We start from the raw sequence: 17,729 nt of genomic DNA on the forward strand, positions 1-17,729 counted from the left end.
GTATTTATTTTCTCACTGTAAAATTTGGATTTGTGTGTCACTTTCTTCAGCAGTCAGAGAAGCAAGAATCCTTTTCCCTCTCCAAAACGCAGACTGCCGTGCACTCTGCTTTTATTTCTGTCTAGCAGCTTTCTATAAAACACACGAGACGGCTGTTCTGCTGTTTGTCTGGCAGATTAAAACGTCTTTCCACAAACTGACTTCATGTCAGGTAGTGGCCTTTCTCATATTTATTTCATTTTTTTAGACAGAATTTTGTGTGTACTCCAGCCAAACAGTGTACCTTCTGAAAAGATGAAAACTCACAGCCCTCTCTTTATTCACCTTTTTTACAATCCTCGGTGAGACTCTTTGTTTTGTAACAGATCTGTGCACAAAACAAAGTCATTAAAAAAAAAAGATACATGATACCTGATACCAATATCTTTAATAATAATAATAATAATAATAATAATAACTTCAATTTATATAGCGCCTTTCAAAACACCCAAGGACGCTTTACAAAGCACAAGAAATCAAACAGAAACAAACAGACAGAACGAACAGACATCACAGGTAAGCAAAAGAGAAAACTAAAGAGAAAACTAGCCCAGCTAACAAAGATTATTATTATTATTATTAATATCTTTAAGGTTAAAAGGCTAAATATTTGTGATGCTTAAGTGAATTGATTTTTTTTCCCATCACAGCCCAGCAGCTCTACCAGAGGCTGCTGATCAGATTTTGCCTGAACCGCCCTGCACTGTGATGCAGTGTTCACTGCACTGCTGTGACTGTCCTGCGGGGGGCGCTGCAGTCGCAGGCCGACTGATCCAGAGGGAGGCTGATTTTCAATGTTTGCTGAAAGTCTCTCTGCCCCCCTGCAGGTGACTCTCCGCCCGGCCTGTCCAAGGAGATCGCCAGCGCCATGTCCCACGTCCCGGGGTTCGAGATGGACCCCTTCTCCCTGGACGACCCGCTCCGGATGGACCCGCTGGCCCTGGACATGCTGGACGGCGACCTGATGCTCGCCGACCCGGCCGTGGAGGACTCGTTCCGATGCGACCGGCTGAAGTGACCCCCGCCGCCGCCGCCTCCCTGCAGGAGCTCGGCGGGCCCGGCGGAGCAGACAGCCACCCAGACGGAGGTGGAGGAGACCGGGATCAGCGCCAACGCTTCGCCAATCGTTCACCGCCGCCGCCCCCCGTCGCCCGCCCCCGCCGGAGTCCGGCCGCCGAGGCTCTGCAGAGCGAGGTTTGGATGTGGTTTGGCAAATAAATTGGGACTGGGAATCCGTGCGCCTCTCTTTGTCGCGGGCATTTGAAGGGCCGCCGGTGGTCGGGGGTCGGAGGAGGCGGAGCTTTCCCGCTGCATCAGAGGCACTTACCTGAGAACGCTCTTGCAACGCTTGAAGTCGAGGAAAAGCAAGATGTTTCTTTCTTGTAGGCATTAGCTTGTACGAGTCTTATCTGCATGTTAATGAGAAATGCACTTGGGTTAATGCAAAAAACGAAAAAAAAAAAAAAAAACACGCAGGGATCGCACTTGTGACGTCAGCTTTATGTATGTGAGGAACCCCCGAGACCCCCCCCTGAGACCCCCCCGAGACCCCCCCCCGAGCTTTCTGACTGTTTGTGGGCCGTCACTCCACGGGATTATAATCCACCCCGTTTCTGTCAACCCGACCAGCGGCCGCGCTCTCAGCAGGAGGGAATCCACAGAAAATTCATTGATTATTACCTGATCAGTCTTCTCTCCGGTAAAAACGCCAAACATTGTCTGATTCCAGCGGCACTGAGATGCTGAGAGTGTCTTCCTGTTCTCCGTTCATATCTTTATCAAATGAATCCTTTTTTTTTTTTTTTTTGGCTGCTGGTCAGACTGAGGAAGACATTTGAAGGCATCACTTTGGGTTCTGATCACTTCTCTGGCTTTGTTTTTCACATGTAACACACTAAATGAGTTAATAGATTAAGTTAAAAAAAAATAATAATAATAATAATCCACTGATTAACAAAATTGAAAAAAGAAAATTGACTTGCAGCACTAATTTTGAGGTTTTATTGTATTTGACAGAAAGCCTCAAAGTGAGCGTGGAGCTGCTGTTTCCCTCTCAGCGCGGCGGCTCGTGTTGTTGTTTGGTGTTGACAAGAAACCAGCGGCCATTTCTCTTGTTGTTGTTCCTCACTGACGGTGCGTTCAGGATCCCTCCAGCTGTGTGGGACAAACTCAACGCGCCGCGTCGAACGCCCTCATCCTGCTGCTCTCGTCTCCATCCCCTTCGCGTCGCAGGTCGCTGAACGAAGCAGCTTCAATCCCCGAAAACAAGGCTGTGATCACATAGCATGTTTTTTTTTTTTTTTTTTTTTTTTCCGTCGACACACCTGTGCCTTTGTAGGTGTGGCTCTGAAGGCCTTGATCCTGAACCCAGAGGCCGTGTGTCCGTCAGTCAGGTGGACGTTTAAAGGCGGGATGAGCAGGATTTGTCTCCTCCCAGGCTAAACTAACCACCGGCAGCCAGTTTTCCTTTCCTAGGATGGCGACGGAAGATATTATGACGTCACCATCCTAAGAAAACAAGAGAGAGTCCCGCCGGCCCCTCCCCGTCCGGCGAGGCGTCGCTCCTGAAAGCCAATCGCAGACGAGCCGTTTCTGCTCGTCAGATTTCCTCTTTTTTTGTTTGTCACAGTTTGTGATTTTCGCCGCTTCCTATTGGACGTGGCGCTTTCAGTCCGGCACCGCGCTGCGCTGTGATTGGCCGGGAGTGACACGCCCGCCCTCCAGAGGCCGACGCCCAGAAGAGTCCCGAGCTCGGCAAAACAAAGAAAATCCAGGCAGAGGGCGGGGTCTGCACACACACACACACACACACACACACACACACACACACACACACACACACAGTCAGTCCTGCTCGTTCTGCCTTTAACACAAAACCAAACGTCCCGTGCGGCTCAGATTGAAAAATGTCAGTCAGACTTGAGGAATGATGTCGCCCAGCGCTCCTCGTGTCCTTTGACCTTTGACCTTTGACCTTTGACCTTTGACCTTTCCTGCTACCAAACAGAAAACAAAAACACAAACAAAAACAAACAGCATCCTGTGTGATCACAGCCCGGTCGCCTGCAGCTCATCACGGCCTCAGAGCCCAGCGTCCATGTCGGTGTGTGTATCCAGTCAGCCCGCTCTCTGTGTGTGTGTGTGTGTGTGTGTGTGTGTGTGTGTGTGTGTGTGTGTGTGTGTGAAGCTCTGCTCGGTGTGTGTGTGTGAGCCGCCTCGTGTGCCTGCTGTCCCGCGTCGCTGCCTGATCCTGCAAACTCTCGTCCACATTCCCTCCGCAGCGAGGAGCAGGGACCGCCGTGTGTGTGTGTGTGTGTGTGTGTGTGTGTGTGTGTGTGACTAAAAAAACAGAATGTGATGACAGTGCTTTGGATGCAAAACTAAAAATCGAGCACTCGCCTGCAGTCGTGTTCGGACCGGCTGTGCTTTTAAAATGGAACTTATGCATTTCAACTGATGATACTGGATGTCTTGAACGCTGGACAGACGTGTGTGTGTGTGTGTGTGTGTGTGTGTGTGTGTGTGTGACGGACGGACGCAGGGTTCCCACGCACGTCTGGAGGTCTAAAAAAATTTTAAAAAGATTGGTCGTTGTCCGAACGCCGATCACTTTAAATCTTTAAATCTTTAAATTTGGTCTTTCAGTGTAAAATGTAAAATGTGTAGGAACCCTGGGAACACACACACACACACACACACACACACACGTCTGTCCTGTTATCTTTATGATGTATGGCGGCTACAATCCCCCCCCCGCCCGGTCTCTGAGCTTTATGCCCCCCCCCTCTCTTTCTCGTCAGGTTTTTAAAGGGCAGTTCCACCCACTGTTTGCAGAAGGAGACATTTTCCTGATTGATTGGGCCTGATTTGGCGTTTTTCTTTTCAAAAATCGAGGAAAAAAAGGCACTTCTTTCAACATGAAACCGACACGGCGAGGCGTCTTTGGCCGTGCAGCTCAATCAAATCAAGACTCGCGGCTAAAAAGCTCGATGAGATGCACATTATTGGAAGGAAAATGTCTGCCACCACCCAGCAGCAGTTTTCAGTGCAATTGCCCTTTAGCCCCAGTCACTGTGATTGACAGCCCTTAACCCCGCCCTCTCGCCTGCACTTGCTGCATCTGTCTTGCCACAGCGAGGGCCAGAGTATAGTAACGTATTTTTATGTGACAAAGCTCGTTCTTATTATTATAAAGAAGAAGTTTTATTTTTTAATCAAAGGTGGTCTAAATCTCTGTGTATATAACTTCTCAGATGTACCTTGACAAATCTATATATATATATATCTATATATTTAAGAGGAGAAGAAAAGCCTATAGAAGTTGAATCAGCGGCGTTTGGGGTTTGGAAGTCGTGTTTTAATCTGCCGATGTGAAGCTCCTGCATGCGTCCTGTGTGACCCGTTTACGGCATGTTGACGCCCGAATCAGCCCAATGTGGAAAAACTGTTACTGAGAGAAGCCTCGACTCACCCTCCATGTCTTTAAAGTGAAAAGTTGAAAGTTGAGCACGTCGGTGGAGTGTGTCCCGTTCTGAGCAGCTTCTCGGGCGGCTCGGAGGATTAGCCGCTAATCCCTCACGTCACGGCAGGTTAGCAGCGCAATCCGGACTCGTCTTTTAAATATGGAAACAGGACTTTTATTTTTCAATGTGTGGAAGTTGATGAGTTGAAGTTTTGGCTCCAGACGTCCTCACAGGAGGGTCTCGGTCAGTCTGAGGGTCCGACGTTTGGAAAAGTCTGGAAATTATTCATGAAGCTCAGATCCTGTCAGAGAGACGATGTGACAGGAGTCATGAAAACCCTGCAGGACGTCCCGCTCGGGGCGGTGTCGGCGCCCGGCCTCCTGAGGCGGGAACGTGGTGACGTCATCACAGAGAAACCCTACGTATGTACCATGTGACCAAAGAGCACGCCGCCGAGACGCATCGCGAACAGCCGGCGGTCTGAAGTCACAGAGAAAAGCTTTAGTTATGAATTTAACCCTCCTGTTATTTTGGGGGTCAGTTTGACCCAGGCCAGTGTTTAACGTCTCTACATAAATTATTAACATCATTTTTTTTTGCTTCATATTTAATGAGTTTTCCTAATTTAATGGGTACTACTGGGTAAACATGAAATTCACATGATGATATATTTCAATGTCCTGTACACACTTTGTAACACATCGGTTATAAATAACAAAAATCTGTACTTAGAAATAATATAAAGCCATTAAAACACCAAAAATTAATATTTCTTTCCAATTGTAGGTCAATCAGTGAGATTTTATGGTGATTTGCATATTTTTCCATTGTCGCCTAATAGGAATACTGTATGTATAAATGGGGGTGGGGTGGAGTTATGTTTTATTTAAAGGGCTATTTAGGTCAGCAAAGAAACATAAAGTACTTGACACATAAACTTTGATAACAATTTTAGTTATAATAATTTTGTGGAAGTTTAAACTGCAGGGGTTAAATTGACCCCAAACATAAAAGATGTTCAAAAATGTGAACGTAACAGGAGGGTTAAATTTGACATAAACAAACTGTGCCGACAGTGCAGATATCCACAGATATCAGAAAAACATCATTTTGGTTCAGTGTCTGTTACTAAAAAAGTCAAGAAATAATAATTATATGAAAAACAACCCCAACATGCATTCAGGAAAACAGAGTTGCAGTTTTCTCCGTTTGTTTCACTTCACTTTCATAACAAAAATGTGTAAATGTCCTTTTTCAGAAGTGTTCATTTAACGTTTAAAGAAAAAAAAAAAAACAGCCAACACAAGCATAACCAACACAGCAGCAAGCCGTTTGATGAAATGTGAAATCCTCAACACAACATAAACCAGAACCCAGCGAACTCTTATTGTGACGGGAAAAAGTGGCGTTTGGCCGGTGAAACGCTCAAAGTGCCTGCAAACGTCCCGATCTCCGTCTGGACGCTGTTTTTAACTCCAATCTGTTTGTTTTCATAAACTCAGTTTATTAATAATGTTTCAAATATACAAACACAGACTGAAGAGACTGAGGTTTAAAGTCAACCATCAGTTCAGTGCCGCCCCCTGCAGGACGGCCCAGGCTGCTGCAGGCGTTCACTGCCGCCCCCTGCAGGACGGCCCAGGCTGCTGCAGGCGTTCACTGCCGCCCCCTGCAGGACGGCCCAGGCTGCTGTAGGCGCTCACTGCCGCCCCCTGCAGGACGGCCCAGGCTGCTGCAGGCGTTCACTGCCGCCCCCTGCAGGACGTCTGGAGAAACGCTAAATGGATTTCAGAAGCTCCTCTTCTTAAAATGTCGGACAGAAGTTGGAACAGAATGGAAGAAATGTTGTTTAGTCCGACGTCGACGCAAATCCTGGGTCACGCGAGCTTTGTGACGGGTTCTGGCAGGAAAAGTTGGGGAATTTGAAAAAAATATTCTGTAAGAAGCGGAGGAACGCTGCAGAAAGTAGCATGAGGAGGCCGAGCGGTCGCTGCATGAAACAGGAAACATATCGTCGCATGTGCTGGAGAACATGTTGTGCTGAAGTGTCTTGACCTTCATCAGAGTTTTTGGATTGAAGTGAAGCAGAAGTTGTGGAAAGTTGTGATCCTGTAGAGGAAGCGGATGAGGCGCCGCGGTGCCGTCAGCAGGCCGGCTAACACCAGCGAGCGGCCGGACGCTGACGAGGGAACCCGCAGATTCAGACGTTAGCATGACCGCTAACGCTGCGCTAACTCGACCCCTGTGTTTTTGGCTAACAGCTTGCTAACGCTAACTGTGTTTAGCCGCTTGGTGAACCGTGAACGTGATTGTGCATTTTGAATAAAGACTCTTTAATAAACTAACAGCCTCCGGACAGTCGGACTGATGAGCGACACCTGCAGGGAGAATTTGCGCCGATACACACATTTACCTTTCAATCTGAGCGTTTCCACGGCGACATGATCCACCTGCTCGCCGTTTGTCTGAGGAAAAAGGAGCAGGAGGAGGAGGAGGAGCAGGAGGAGGAGGAGGAGGAGGAGGGCGTTTGGTTTCGGCGCTGGTCGCTGATCAGACGTGTGATGTTGTCCTGTTGGACGAGGCGCTGTGACTCGTGTCGGCCGTCGTCCTGCGCTTCAATGTTTTGGTGTTTAAGAAAGAAAAGCAGCGAGGCGGCTGCGGCGGCCATGTTGGTCTGTGGAGGAAAAGTTACTCGTGTTTTTTTGCTCTCAGGTGCAGCCGGGACGGGAGGTTTCCCAGCAGCCACCAGGGGGCAGACATCCGGTCGGCCTGAGAGTCCGTCAGCGTGTCGTGTTGTCGTGTTTGGGTTTTGGCTTTTTTGACCTCGGCGAGACGTTTTAACTCGTAATCGTGTCGATGCCCGCCGTGTGGAACGTGGAAAACAACAGCTGAATGTGACTAGTCGTAATTCCAGTTTGTGATATCTGCAGTTTATTTGACTCGTCATGATTCCAGTTTCAGAAATCTTTAATTCCCCTCGATTCAAAACACCTGGACTGTCCTTTTTCATGATCTGAAATGGAGGTTTTAACCTGATTGAGATGCTGTGAGTGAGAAATCTGACTCGTCACAGTCAAAGCGACGTCATGGATCATCTGTCATGTGACTTCAGTGTTAAAGCGGCCGGACGTGTTGGGGCAGTTTTGTGTCGTTGAGTCGGGAAGTTGCACACAGAGGTTTGGGAAAACGTCTCTGGGTTTCTGGCGTGTTGGATCGTCTTAACGAGGACAGAGTCACTGTGAAGAGACGGCTCCCAGCATGCACAGCGGTTATGTAGGAAAAGTACAGCTGATATCAGAACGTACAGGTTTTTATCGTTTGGGTCGACCAAGAAGTTAAAGGAGAAGTCTCCTCTCTGCGCTCGGGTTCGGTCGGCGCCTCAGACACGCTCAGGCTTCTCACGTCATTAATTCAACACCTTCATTTCTTGAGTTCGGTGATTCAGTGTCAACATGGCAGATTCAGATGAGCGCATTTGATTTGCATTTGATTTTGACTGAATCGGTGCACCAGACTGCCCTGCAGCTGCTGGAAGTGAAGAATAACAGAAAAAAAAAAAAACCTCAGCAGAGACAGAAGGTGGAGCTCGTCCCTGCAGCTGCTCAGAACAACACGGATCAAGAGTTTGGGCAGATTTCATTTTTCCTTTAAGTGACACCGTGTCCTGTTTTTTTTTTTTTTTTTTTTTTTAAACATGACTGGAGCAGGAGTCGGTCAGCAGCTCGATCTCTGATAGGAACCAAATTTTTAAAATTATTTGCAGTCTCCCTTTTCCTTTTCCTCACTCACACCTGTGTTTGTGTTTCTGACGCCGAGTTTTCCCTGCCCGTCTCTATGGTGAACCTGTGTGTGTGTGTGTGTGTGTGTGTGTGCGTGCGTGTGTGTGCGTGTGCGTGCGTGTCGCAGCCTGAAGCATCTTGCCGTTATGCAATAAAGTGTATGTGTATGTGAGTGCGCTGCAGTTCCATTCTCTGCCAGCAGGGGCTGCTGTTGACCAGCGTGTGGACTAGAGATCAGTTACGGCCATATTTCATATTTTTATTGATGTATTATATTAATTGCTCTCATATTAATGTTATTGTTCTGTTTTTACAACAGTAGTTTGTTTGTTTGTTTGTTTTTGCCTCATGTTTAGGCTCAAGAAAATAAATGAACGTATGCATCTTGCTTTTTATTATTTGAGTAATAAATTGACATTGTCATAAAAAATTTTATTTGAAACTTGTAATAACCAGGGAACGTGAGTCTGTTGTAAATAATGTTTAAAACCATAGGTGCTTCTTAAACCTAACATGGAAAGATTTTTAAAAGACTGTACCTTCACATTATTTTACAGAAAATAAAGAAACGAAATGAAACATCAGCCTGCAGCCTCTCATTGTGTCTTACCTGTTATGTCATACTGACACACATACAGCTCATATATAGAAATATATACATGTAGAGAGAGAGATAAAGATACATACACATAGATATAGATATTCACACGTGTATATATATGTCTATATATACATGTGTGTATATATAGACCTATATGTATGTGTGTATATATATGAGTGTGTATGTTTATGTACATGTATACTCTACGCATACTAGCCTACTGTGTAAATGCAATATTGATGCAAATTGCACATAAATTACACAGTATTTACACTTGATGGTACATATATATTTAATGCTTCATATGGTAAAACGTTGTTTATGTGATTCTGCACATGCACAGCGATATAAACAGCTGCAGATGATCATCATTATCATCCTCCTCCTCCTCCTCCTCCTCGTTGTCGTCGTCGTGAGGGTCCCGGACAGTCTGTATTTAAAGCTCCAGGGTTTGGTTTCTGTTTGGCAGCTGAACCCAGCAGACAGCTGCAGCTGCGTCAAGCTGCACGCACTAACCCGGAAACTCAACTCCTGCGTCTTCACAGTAAAAGCCTCAGACTGTTATTCAACCTTAAATAAAATAAACGACACGAGACTGTTCCACCATTTGGGCCGCATGTTTGTGTGAAAGGTGCCATATAAATACACCTGAACTGCACTGAGTGAACTGAAACTGACCAACCCACTCTGGAAACTGAACTGAAACTAGATTAAATTGAAAACAAAATTAAATAAAAGAAGTGACAAATGTAAGCCTGTAGTAACTATAACAAGTGTAGAACTTTGATTCGCAGATTAAACGTTTTCCCAGATTAACTCCGTCACTGCGGCGCGTCCTCGGGGCTTTTATTGTGGGCGCGGCGGCCGGAAGTGCGGCTTGGCGCGGCGCTGTGTTTGGCTTGACGGAGCTGCTCCTCCACTCCAGGCAGCAAACATGGACGGTACATGTGAGAGACTGAGCGGAACATGAGCCCTGCAGCTCGCTGTCCGACGAACCAGCACCAACAACGAGGTAAGGACGGAAACCCCGCACTTCTGCTGCGTTTCTTTCTCCCGCAAACCGACGCGCTGACGCTAACGTCAACCTGCTAGCTAGCTAACATCTACCCCAGCTAGCCCCCGAAAGGCAGTGTCACGTTTAACGGCATCGTCTGCTTCCATTATCGGACACGGTCTCAGCCTCCGTCTCGGTCTTTCTCCGTTTCTCCGCAGTTTCTCTCCGCCGCCGTCACGCACAAACAGCCAGAGCCCCGCATCTCCTACAGGAAACAGGTCGACGTGTTCGCCGGTGCAAAGGCTCAATCGCGGTGGCGACGCACGCGCACGCACGCGACCGCACAAATTCAGATTCATCTCCGCTGTGTCTGCGCCTCCGCTCCGCTCCGCTCGCGCTGGGCGCACAGTTTGCGGTGTTTTCTGTTTTTTGGGGGGTCTTTTTTCCCTGTCAGGTTTTTAATCTCAGGCTCAGCTGGTTCACACGGAGGAGCCGCGCCAGTGGCTCCAATGTCACAGCAGCGAGGCGCAATGAGGCCGGGCTCGCTGCGTGTCCGATAACGGAACTAACGGCTTCCTCTCCGGTGCTCGTTGCGTTGCAGCGGTTTGCGTCCATCACGGCGCGAGCAGGACGGAGGGTTACATAAACGACCTGCACGCACGCACGCACGCACGCACGCACGCGGTGTTTCACCCGCCGCCGCGACGTCACGCAGCCGCGCGCCGGGATCGGTTCGGTTCTGACCGACAGCACGAGCGGTACCAGCCTGTCCGATAATGGAACCACACAGTGATAAGGTTGATTTGGTGCGGTGGTGCGGGGTTTAACGCACAGCGGCCGAGCGGTGCGTGTCGCACGGAGCACCGAACACTTCGCCGGGATCATATCTGACGAGAGGATCATGGGAAATCCCGCAAAGTTGATGTTTTGATGTTTGTTAAGTCAAAACTGGAGTGAGTTCACATGAGCTGGCCTGGCAGGGGGGGGAGGGGGGTAAGAGGGGGTTGTCAGGTTTCATGTTTTCTCTTGTTGCAGCTGAAGCAGCGAGGCTGGGACAGTGTGTGTGTGTGTGTGTGTGTGTGTGTGTGTGTGTGTGTGTGTGTGTGTGTGTAATGCACTGGTGCTCTCTGCAGTGCTGCAGCTCAGGAGGAAAACTGCCAGTCACTCACAAGTTCAGCTGTGTTGTTGTTGTTGTCGTTGTCGTTGTCGTTGTCGTTGTTGTTGTTGTCGTTGTTGTCGTTGTCGTTGTTGTTGTTGTTGTTGTTGTCGTCGTCGTGAGCTCGCGCTCTGCAGGCCTGCTCGTATCTGCTGCTTCTTGTTTGTGTCACATGAGCGGACTGAGGCGACGCAGAGAAAACAGCCACCTTCATTTTTGTTTCCGGCACATTTCAGTTTCAGTTTGAGCTGAAAGCTTCGGAGTGTCTGACGTGTTGCTCTGCAGGTCGCAGCTCACCTGTCATCCAGGTGAGAATGTGAATAAATCTAAATCAATAAAACTCCATGCAGCTCGTTACTGTTCGACAGGGCAGGGACGATGTGTTTACTGGGTACTATCACGGTACTGGGGTTCCGATTCAGTAAGTATTGAGATTCAATTTTAGGATTTATTGTGATTTTAGTTTTTTGAATCCTCCTCTAGTTTGTGTGTGTAAAGTTTGATGAGGCTGTGATTCTCCTAGAGGTCACTAGAGGTCATTTTCTCCAGCTCGGTCCAGTGTGACAAAAGTCTGTGCCTGCAGTGAAATGGCTGCTATGGGGGCCAACATCATCACACAGGAATCAAATGTGGCTCATTGAATCCACAAGAGTCTCAGCTTTCCAGTCAAAGCAACTGATGCAGCTCCAAGACTGTTTAGGCCCCAGTCTGCACACACACACCATTTTACAACAGGCCACAAGAACACATGTGGACTGCAGGCTTTGGGGCCCAAACTGCATGGGATTAGCAGAAGGTGGGCGTGTCTGCAGAGGGGAGAGAACCCATTTTCATTCACACAGCTGGAGGTCAGAGGTCAAGGGACCCTGCTGGAAACAGACATGACAGATTTTCCCCTCGACAAAATTTAGATGAACTTTGCAGCAACATTGAGTCTCCTTGCCAACAACCAGGCCTGACCTGCTGGTACCGACTGGTTTCATATGAGACCAGGATCTTCACTGCAGCCTGACAGACAGGAAGTGACAGCGTTGGGGCTTTAACCCGCAGTGAGAGTCATGTTGGTCTGAACGCGGCTGCTGGACGTTTGTTTCTGCCAGCAGAGCAGCGGCTCCGTCTCTTTGGGTTTCTCTTGGTGAAAGTGTCTTCATGATGTTGTGACTCCTCTCTGTTTCGAGCTCTGTGTGTTTCCTCTGCTCGAGCCTCCTGACTCCAAGCCGAGGCTCGCCTCCGGCCGCCGCTGCTGACGGCCTCCCTTTAAAAATGACTTCTTATCAGATCTGCACAACATCAAGCTGTTTCTCTTATCGTCGATGTTTTCCTGTCAGCAGCGTCTGAGCGACGTGTTTAAAACCACGTCTGCTCCGCCTCTGGTTTTAATGCAGTTTCAGTGATTACATATTCTAATTATTTTTCTATTCTATTTATTATTTATTATCAAATCCTGCAGGGAAACAGATTTCACAACACAGAATCAAAATTTGAATTTTTGGTTGAAACATTTTGTGGTCTCAACACTCAGAAACCACACAGCTGATGATTGGCTGTGGAAAGCAAAAGGTTTCCCTGCTTAGGGACTATTTTCCCTGGAGGAGGAGGAGGAGGAGGAGGAGGGAGCGTTTCAGTGTGAAAAAGTCCTGAAAAGCCAACAGTGCTGCTGCTTTTAGGAAAACTCATGTGGAGGACTTTATTGGGCTGATGGAAAACTGGAGTGAAGAAAGTGTGAAGGCTCTGAAAGTTCATGTTCATATCGTAGTGGAATGAATGGAGGAAAGGGAGGAGGAGTGATGTGGCAGCTCTGAAAGCCCACTGCTCGCTCTGGGAGGAGAGCAGAGGAACGTGAAGGAGAGGAACCTCTGGACCTGCAGAGGAACCGGGACGGAGCTTCTCCTGTGTTTCTGTCCCGTGAAAAACTAAACGCTCGTTTTTTCGTTGGAGTTTGTTTTGGCATCAGAACGGTCACACTGCAAAAACGCAAAATCTTACCAAGATTATTTGTCTTATTTCAAGTCAAAAATGTCTTATTCCTAGTCAAAATATCTCATTACACTTAAAATAAGACATGATCACCTCAGAAGGAACTTGTTTTTAGACAATTTTCACTTGTTTCAAGTGAAAATTCACTTGAAACAAGTGAAAATTTGCTTGTTTCATTGCAAAATTTGCCAGTGGAAAAAGTGAAAATTCACTTGAAATAAGTGAAAATTCGCTAGAAACAAGAAACAAATTTTGCCAATGAAACAAGCAAATTTTCACTTGAAACAAGAGACAATTGTCTAAAAACAAGTTACTTCTGAGGTGATCATGTCTTATTTTAAGTGTAATGAGACATTTTGACTAGAAATAAGACATTTTTGACTTGAAATAAGACAAATAATCTTGGTAAGATTTTGCGTTTTTGCAGTGCAGATTTAAAGAAAGTGTTGGTGCCTCTGTGAGTTATGAGTTATGAATAAGATAAGATATTCCTTTATTAGTCCCACGGTGGGGAAATTTCAAGCATTACAGCAGCAAAGTGGAGAGCAAGATATGAAGCATAATGTGAATGTTATGAATGTGAATTATGAATCATGAGTTATGGGCCGTCTGTCAGCAGAAACGGGGCGTTTGTTTTCGCCTGGCGGTCGCTTGGCTCCGCCCACCAGCTGAGGTTTGGGCGGCGCTCTGGCCTCAGCGCTCCCGTCAGTCCTGTGGTTTCCACTGAAGTCTGCCTGTGCTCCAGACGCAGCGTTCACACCGACGCGGCGCTCACACCGACGCGGCGCTCACACCGACGCGGCGCTCACACCGACGCGGCGTTCACACCGACGCAGCGTTCACACCAACGCCGAGCGACTCGGCCTCATCCACTGTTTTGTTTTGTGATGCGTTCAGAAATCACAGAGCAGGACGTCTGTTTGCTGTTTTTACCTGATAAAACATCCACTCATCAATCCAAATGATTATCAGCTCATGTCCTGTCTGATCAGCTCATTGATTCATGAACTGATAGGACAACATGGGACTCTGACTTCCTTAATCTGGTTTTGATTTTCTAATCTGGATTAAATGAGTCTTGAAGTTTTGTGGTTTGATAGTTTCTGGTCTGATGAACTCATCGTTTATCACTCAGTTTTCACATATTTTGCTTTTAAAATGTTTTTTTTTTTTTTTTTTTTTTTTTTTTTTGGAGGAGTTCCCCGTGAAAATGGAACAGCTCGTCCTCGTCTTCGCCCAACAATCAGAGGGTCACGGGTTCCGTCCCGACTCTGACCTCTGACCTCTGACCTCTGAGGCCGTGTTTTACTCCTGGAGGTTCAGTGGCAGACATGCAGCGCACCTCTCCAGCTGTGTGTGTGTGTGTGTGTGTGTGTGTGTGTGTGTGATGGAGGATTTGGGCCGGTGTTGCTGCAGGCGACGTTTCTCACACACACACACACACACACACACACACAGGCCTACTTTACTTTCTCAGCTTCCTGCTAAATTTAAACCGCACGCCGGCTCTGCTCACAACCTCGGCTGTAGGCGTGTGTGTGTGTGTGTGTGTGTGTGTGTCTAACAGAGCATGGATCGGCTGCGTGTGTTTGTCCGAACCCGACCCCGGAGTTTGCTCGTCCTCCATCGCTCGTTTACATTTCCCGCCTGAAACAGCCCACGTGTTGCCTTCAGTGTGGTCACGTAAACTCCAGCGCTGTGCAGAGACAGACAGCAACGTTTTTCACTGATGTGACGTCGATGAACCTGAACCTGAACCTGAACCTCATCTCTAAACCCGCCCGTCTGTTTGAGTCCTCCACCCCACACACACACACACACACACACTCACACACACTCACACACACACACTAGGGGTGTAATAGGCTCGGTTTGTACTGTGGATTTTGGGTCATGATGTTAGTTTGTTTTGTGCATCACAGACATTATTATTATTATTATTATTATTATTATTATTATTCATCAGCTCTGTGTGTGTGTGTGTGTGTGTTCACCTGCTGAAACTCTCTGTCAGCAGTGTGTTTCATAAACTTGCCCAAAAAACACGACCTGCATCTTGGATTTTCTCCGTTTCCATGGCTGTTAAAACCTGCAGGGCATCGAATGCCACACGAGGCGTTTAAGGAACCATAAAGCTGCTGAATTTTGATACCGAGCTCTACTTATGACATCAAGACTGTGTGTGTGTGTGTGTGTGTGTGTGTGTGTGTGTGGCTCCGATAGACCAGAATGCACTGCTTCACCGTCATTTAAAGGTTTTTCAGTAAACTTGATTTGAATTTATCTATTTTGTTTAGATTTTTTTTTTTTTTACCATATTGTTCAACCCTGGATCAGACTGAAGAAAACAGTGGAGCTGTGATCACACCCTGACACACACACACACACACACACACACACACACACACACTGTAGCTCACGTGAGTGTGTTCCTGGCGGCAGGAGATACCATCTCTGTCGGGACGAGTCGCCTCTTGCAAAGAATCTGTCGCTGCGGCGTGTGTGTGTGTGTGTGTGTGTGTGTGTGTGTGTGTGTGTGTGTGTGTGTGTGTGGCCTGTGAATCGCAGCATCTCAGCGTCTCCATGTGAGTCAGTCAGCAGGAACACGTTTGGGCTGATCTCAGCTTTAAAGGGATATTCCGGCATTTTGAACAAAACCCCCCCTTTCCCCTTCTTCCCCAGACTGAGACCAGATGTTTCCACCTCTGGACGTCCAGTGGCTCAGCTCCTGTGGGTAGCATGTCCTGTTAGCTTAGCATAAAGACTTGAAGTCTATGGGATCGTTAGCCGTCAAATGGAAAAGATGAACCTCCCAGCCCGTCTGGAGGCAGAGGAGGATCCAGCACTGATTCACTTTTGTTAAATTAAATTTCTTTCTCAATTTCACTTTAATTTTAAAGTTCTCCTGTGGTTCTCCTGTGGTTCTCCAGTGGTTCTGTGGTGGACTTTGTAAAGAACCGTTTTCTGGTTGGTGTCAGATTTCTTATATCCAAACGACAGAAGTAGAAACAAATGAGGAAAATCTCTCTTTGTTTTGTTCAGTGTGTGTTGTCGTATCGCACAGCCCTGCACCTTAAAGAATAATAAAAAAAGCTCAACATTTTTTTTGCGACACCACGTTGTAGTTTCTCTTGTTTGCTGTGGCGTCACATCTTTATTTTTAGATATTCGTCCTGGTGTTGGCATGAGCCCATAACATCCCTGATCCCAGCGGCTCGTTTGGCCTCGTGGATCTGCTCGCGGTCGTGGACAGGAGGAGGTTTGGGAATCCCTGCTGGAAACTGGCTGGTGGTTTAGTTTGACCGCTCACTCGGAGCTCCCGGCGCTGGCTTTCTGATCGCCGATCAATACGTGACACGTGAGAGAGCCGGCCGGCCGGGGAGAGGGCGGCTGAGTCTGAGCCGAGCTGCTGAGTTAGAAACGTGCCAGAGGTCTAACCCTAACCCGGAGGTCGGCGTGTCACTTCCCCAAAGCGGGTTTCTGTTTTCTGCGTGGAAGCGGAGCGGCCGACCTCCGTCCCGCCGCTCGCGCTCAGCAGAAGGTCGGCGAGGAACGGGACGCCGAAGGTCCCCGGAAACAAACTGCAGGGTACGTTCAGTGCAGGAAGCCCTCTTTAATTCTGTTTTGATTCAGGACAGCAGTTCAGTGGCTGCTGGACACGAGGACACACTCACATCATCCTGTTGGGTCACGAGGTTTTTGAGAACCACAATTTAAAAAAAACAAAACAAAAAAAAACTCTGTATGTTCAGAAAAACCTCTCGTCCACATGAGAACACACAGGCCTGTGGCATTAGGGGTCATATTCTGAGGAAAGATTTCTGAGATTAAAGCTTTGAATTTATGAGAAAAAAATCTGAAAATCCTGAGGAAAAGAAACCATTGAAATTTGTATTTTTTTCTGAATTGTCCCGAGTCGCAGCAGCAGCGTCTCTTCAGAGCCCAGAGCAGCTCAGCTCGTCGCTTTCCAAACGTCTGAGCGTTCAAACAGAGCACAAAGGGAAGTGGAACGACCAAATCGAGGCTGAGTGGTTTCTATGAGCACAGAAACCAGGGAGGAAGATCTTTATTGATCGACATTTTTCTGTCCCTCCTCGTGTATCTGAGCAGGAAGTCGTCGTATTTTCTCGGCCAACAGAAATGCTCTTGTTTGCCGTCGGCCTGCAGGTGAAGCTGAATCTGCTCTTTCTCTCCTGTCTGTTCCAGCTCAGACTCCCTGGGTGTGATCTGCTTCCTGACCGCAGCATGAACACGTGGTGAAAAAACAAAAACACAGTAAAGACAAACAGCACAAATCGAGCTGCTCTCCTCTCAGGACAAGGAGTTTCTGTCCAGGCTCCTCCAGACAGACACAGCCAGGGAGTTTAGGGAAATCAGAATCATCTGATGAATTTATATCATGTGTGTGTGTGTTCTCATGTTGGGGGTGTGAGGCGCTCGTCACACACATGATGATGTCATGATGATGTCATGACGTGTGTTGATGTGTGTTGATGTGTGTTGATGTTATTATGTTTCATCCCCGTGAATCAGTAACACAACATCAACGTGTGAATAATGTGCAGCAGCCGTTGTGCAGAATGTTTTGAAATGTGAACCGGATGATGTCAGTGTGTGTGTGTGCGTGTGTGTGTGTGTGTGTGTGTGTGTGTGTGTGTGTGTGTGTGTGTGTGTGTGTGTTCAGGGTTAATCTCAGGGTTTTTGGAGGGAGGCTCTCAGG

The 17,729-nt window shown here is 47.5% G+C and overlaps 2 protein-coding genes across 2 annotated transcripts in view; both read left to right on the forward strand.

Moving 5' to 3' along the window:
• The window catches only part of LOC115374177 (CREB-regulated transcription coactivator 2), a 42,799-nt gene extending 39,199 nt beyond the window's left edge, over positions 1–3,600 (forward strand). Inside the window, exon 17 of the mRNA XM_030072956.1 lies at positions 867–3,600. Within this exon, the coding sequence (XP_029928816.1) occupies positions 867–1,057 (191 nt within the window). The 3' untranslated portion in view covers positions 1,058–3,600. The remainder of the gene's footprint in view (positions 1–866) is intronic.
• Positions 3,601–9,607: 6,007 nt separating this feature from the next.
• dennd4b (DENN/MADD domain containing 4B) overlaps positions 9,608–17,729 on the forward strand; it is a 64,602-nt gene continuing 56,480 nt past the window's right edge. Inside the window, exon 1 of the mRNA XM_030072954.1 lies at positions 9,608–9,894. The gene's annotated coding sequence lies outside the window, so the exon portion shown is untranslated. The remainder of the gene's footprint in view (positions 9,895–17,729) is intronic.

The sequence above is a fragment of the Myripristis murdjan genome, chromosome 16, assembly GCF_902150065.1.
Source record: "Myripristis murdjan chromosome 16, fMyrMur1.1, whole genome shotgun sequence".
Taxonomy (NCBI): Eukaryota; Metazoa; Chordata; class Actinopteri; order Holocentriformes; family Holocentridae; genus Myripristis; species Myripristis murdjan.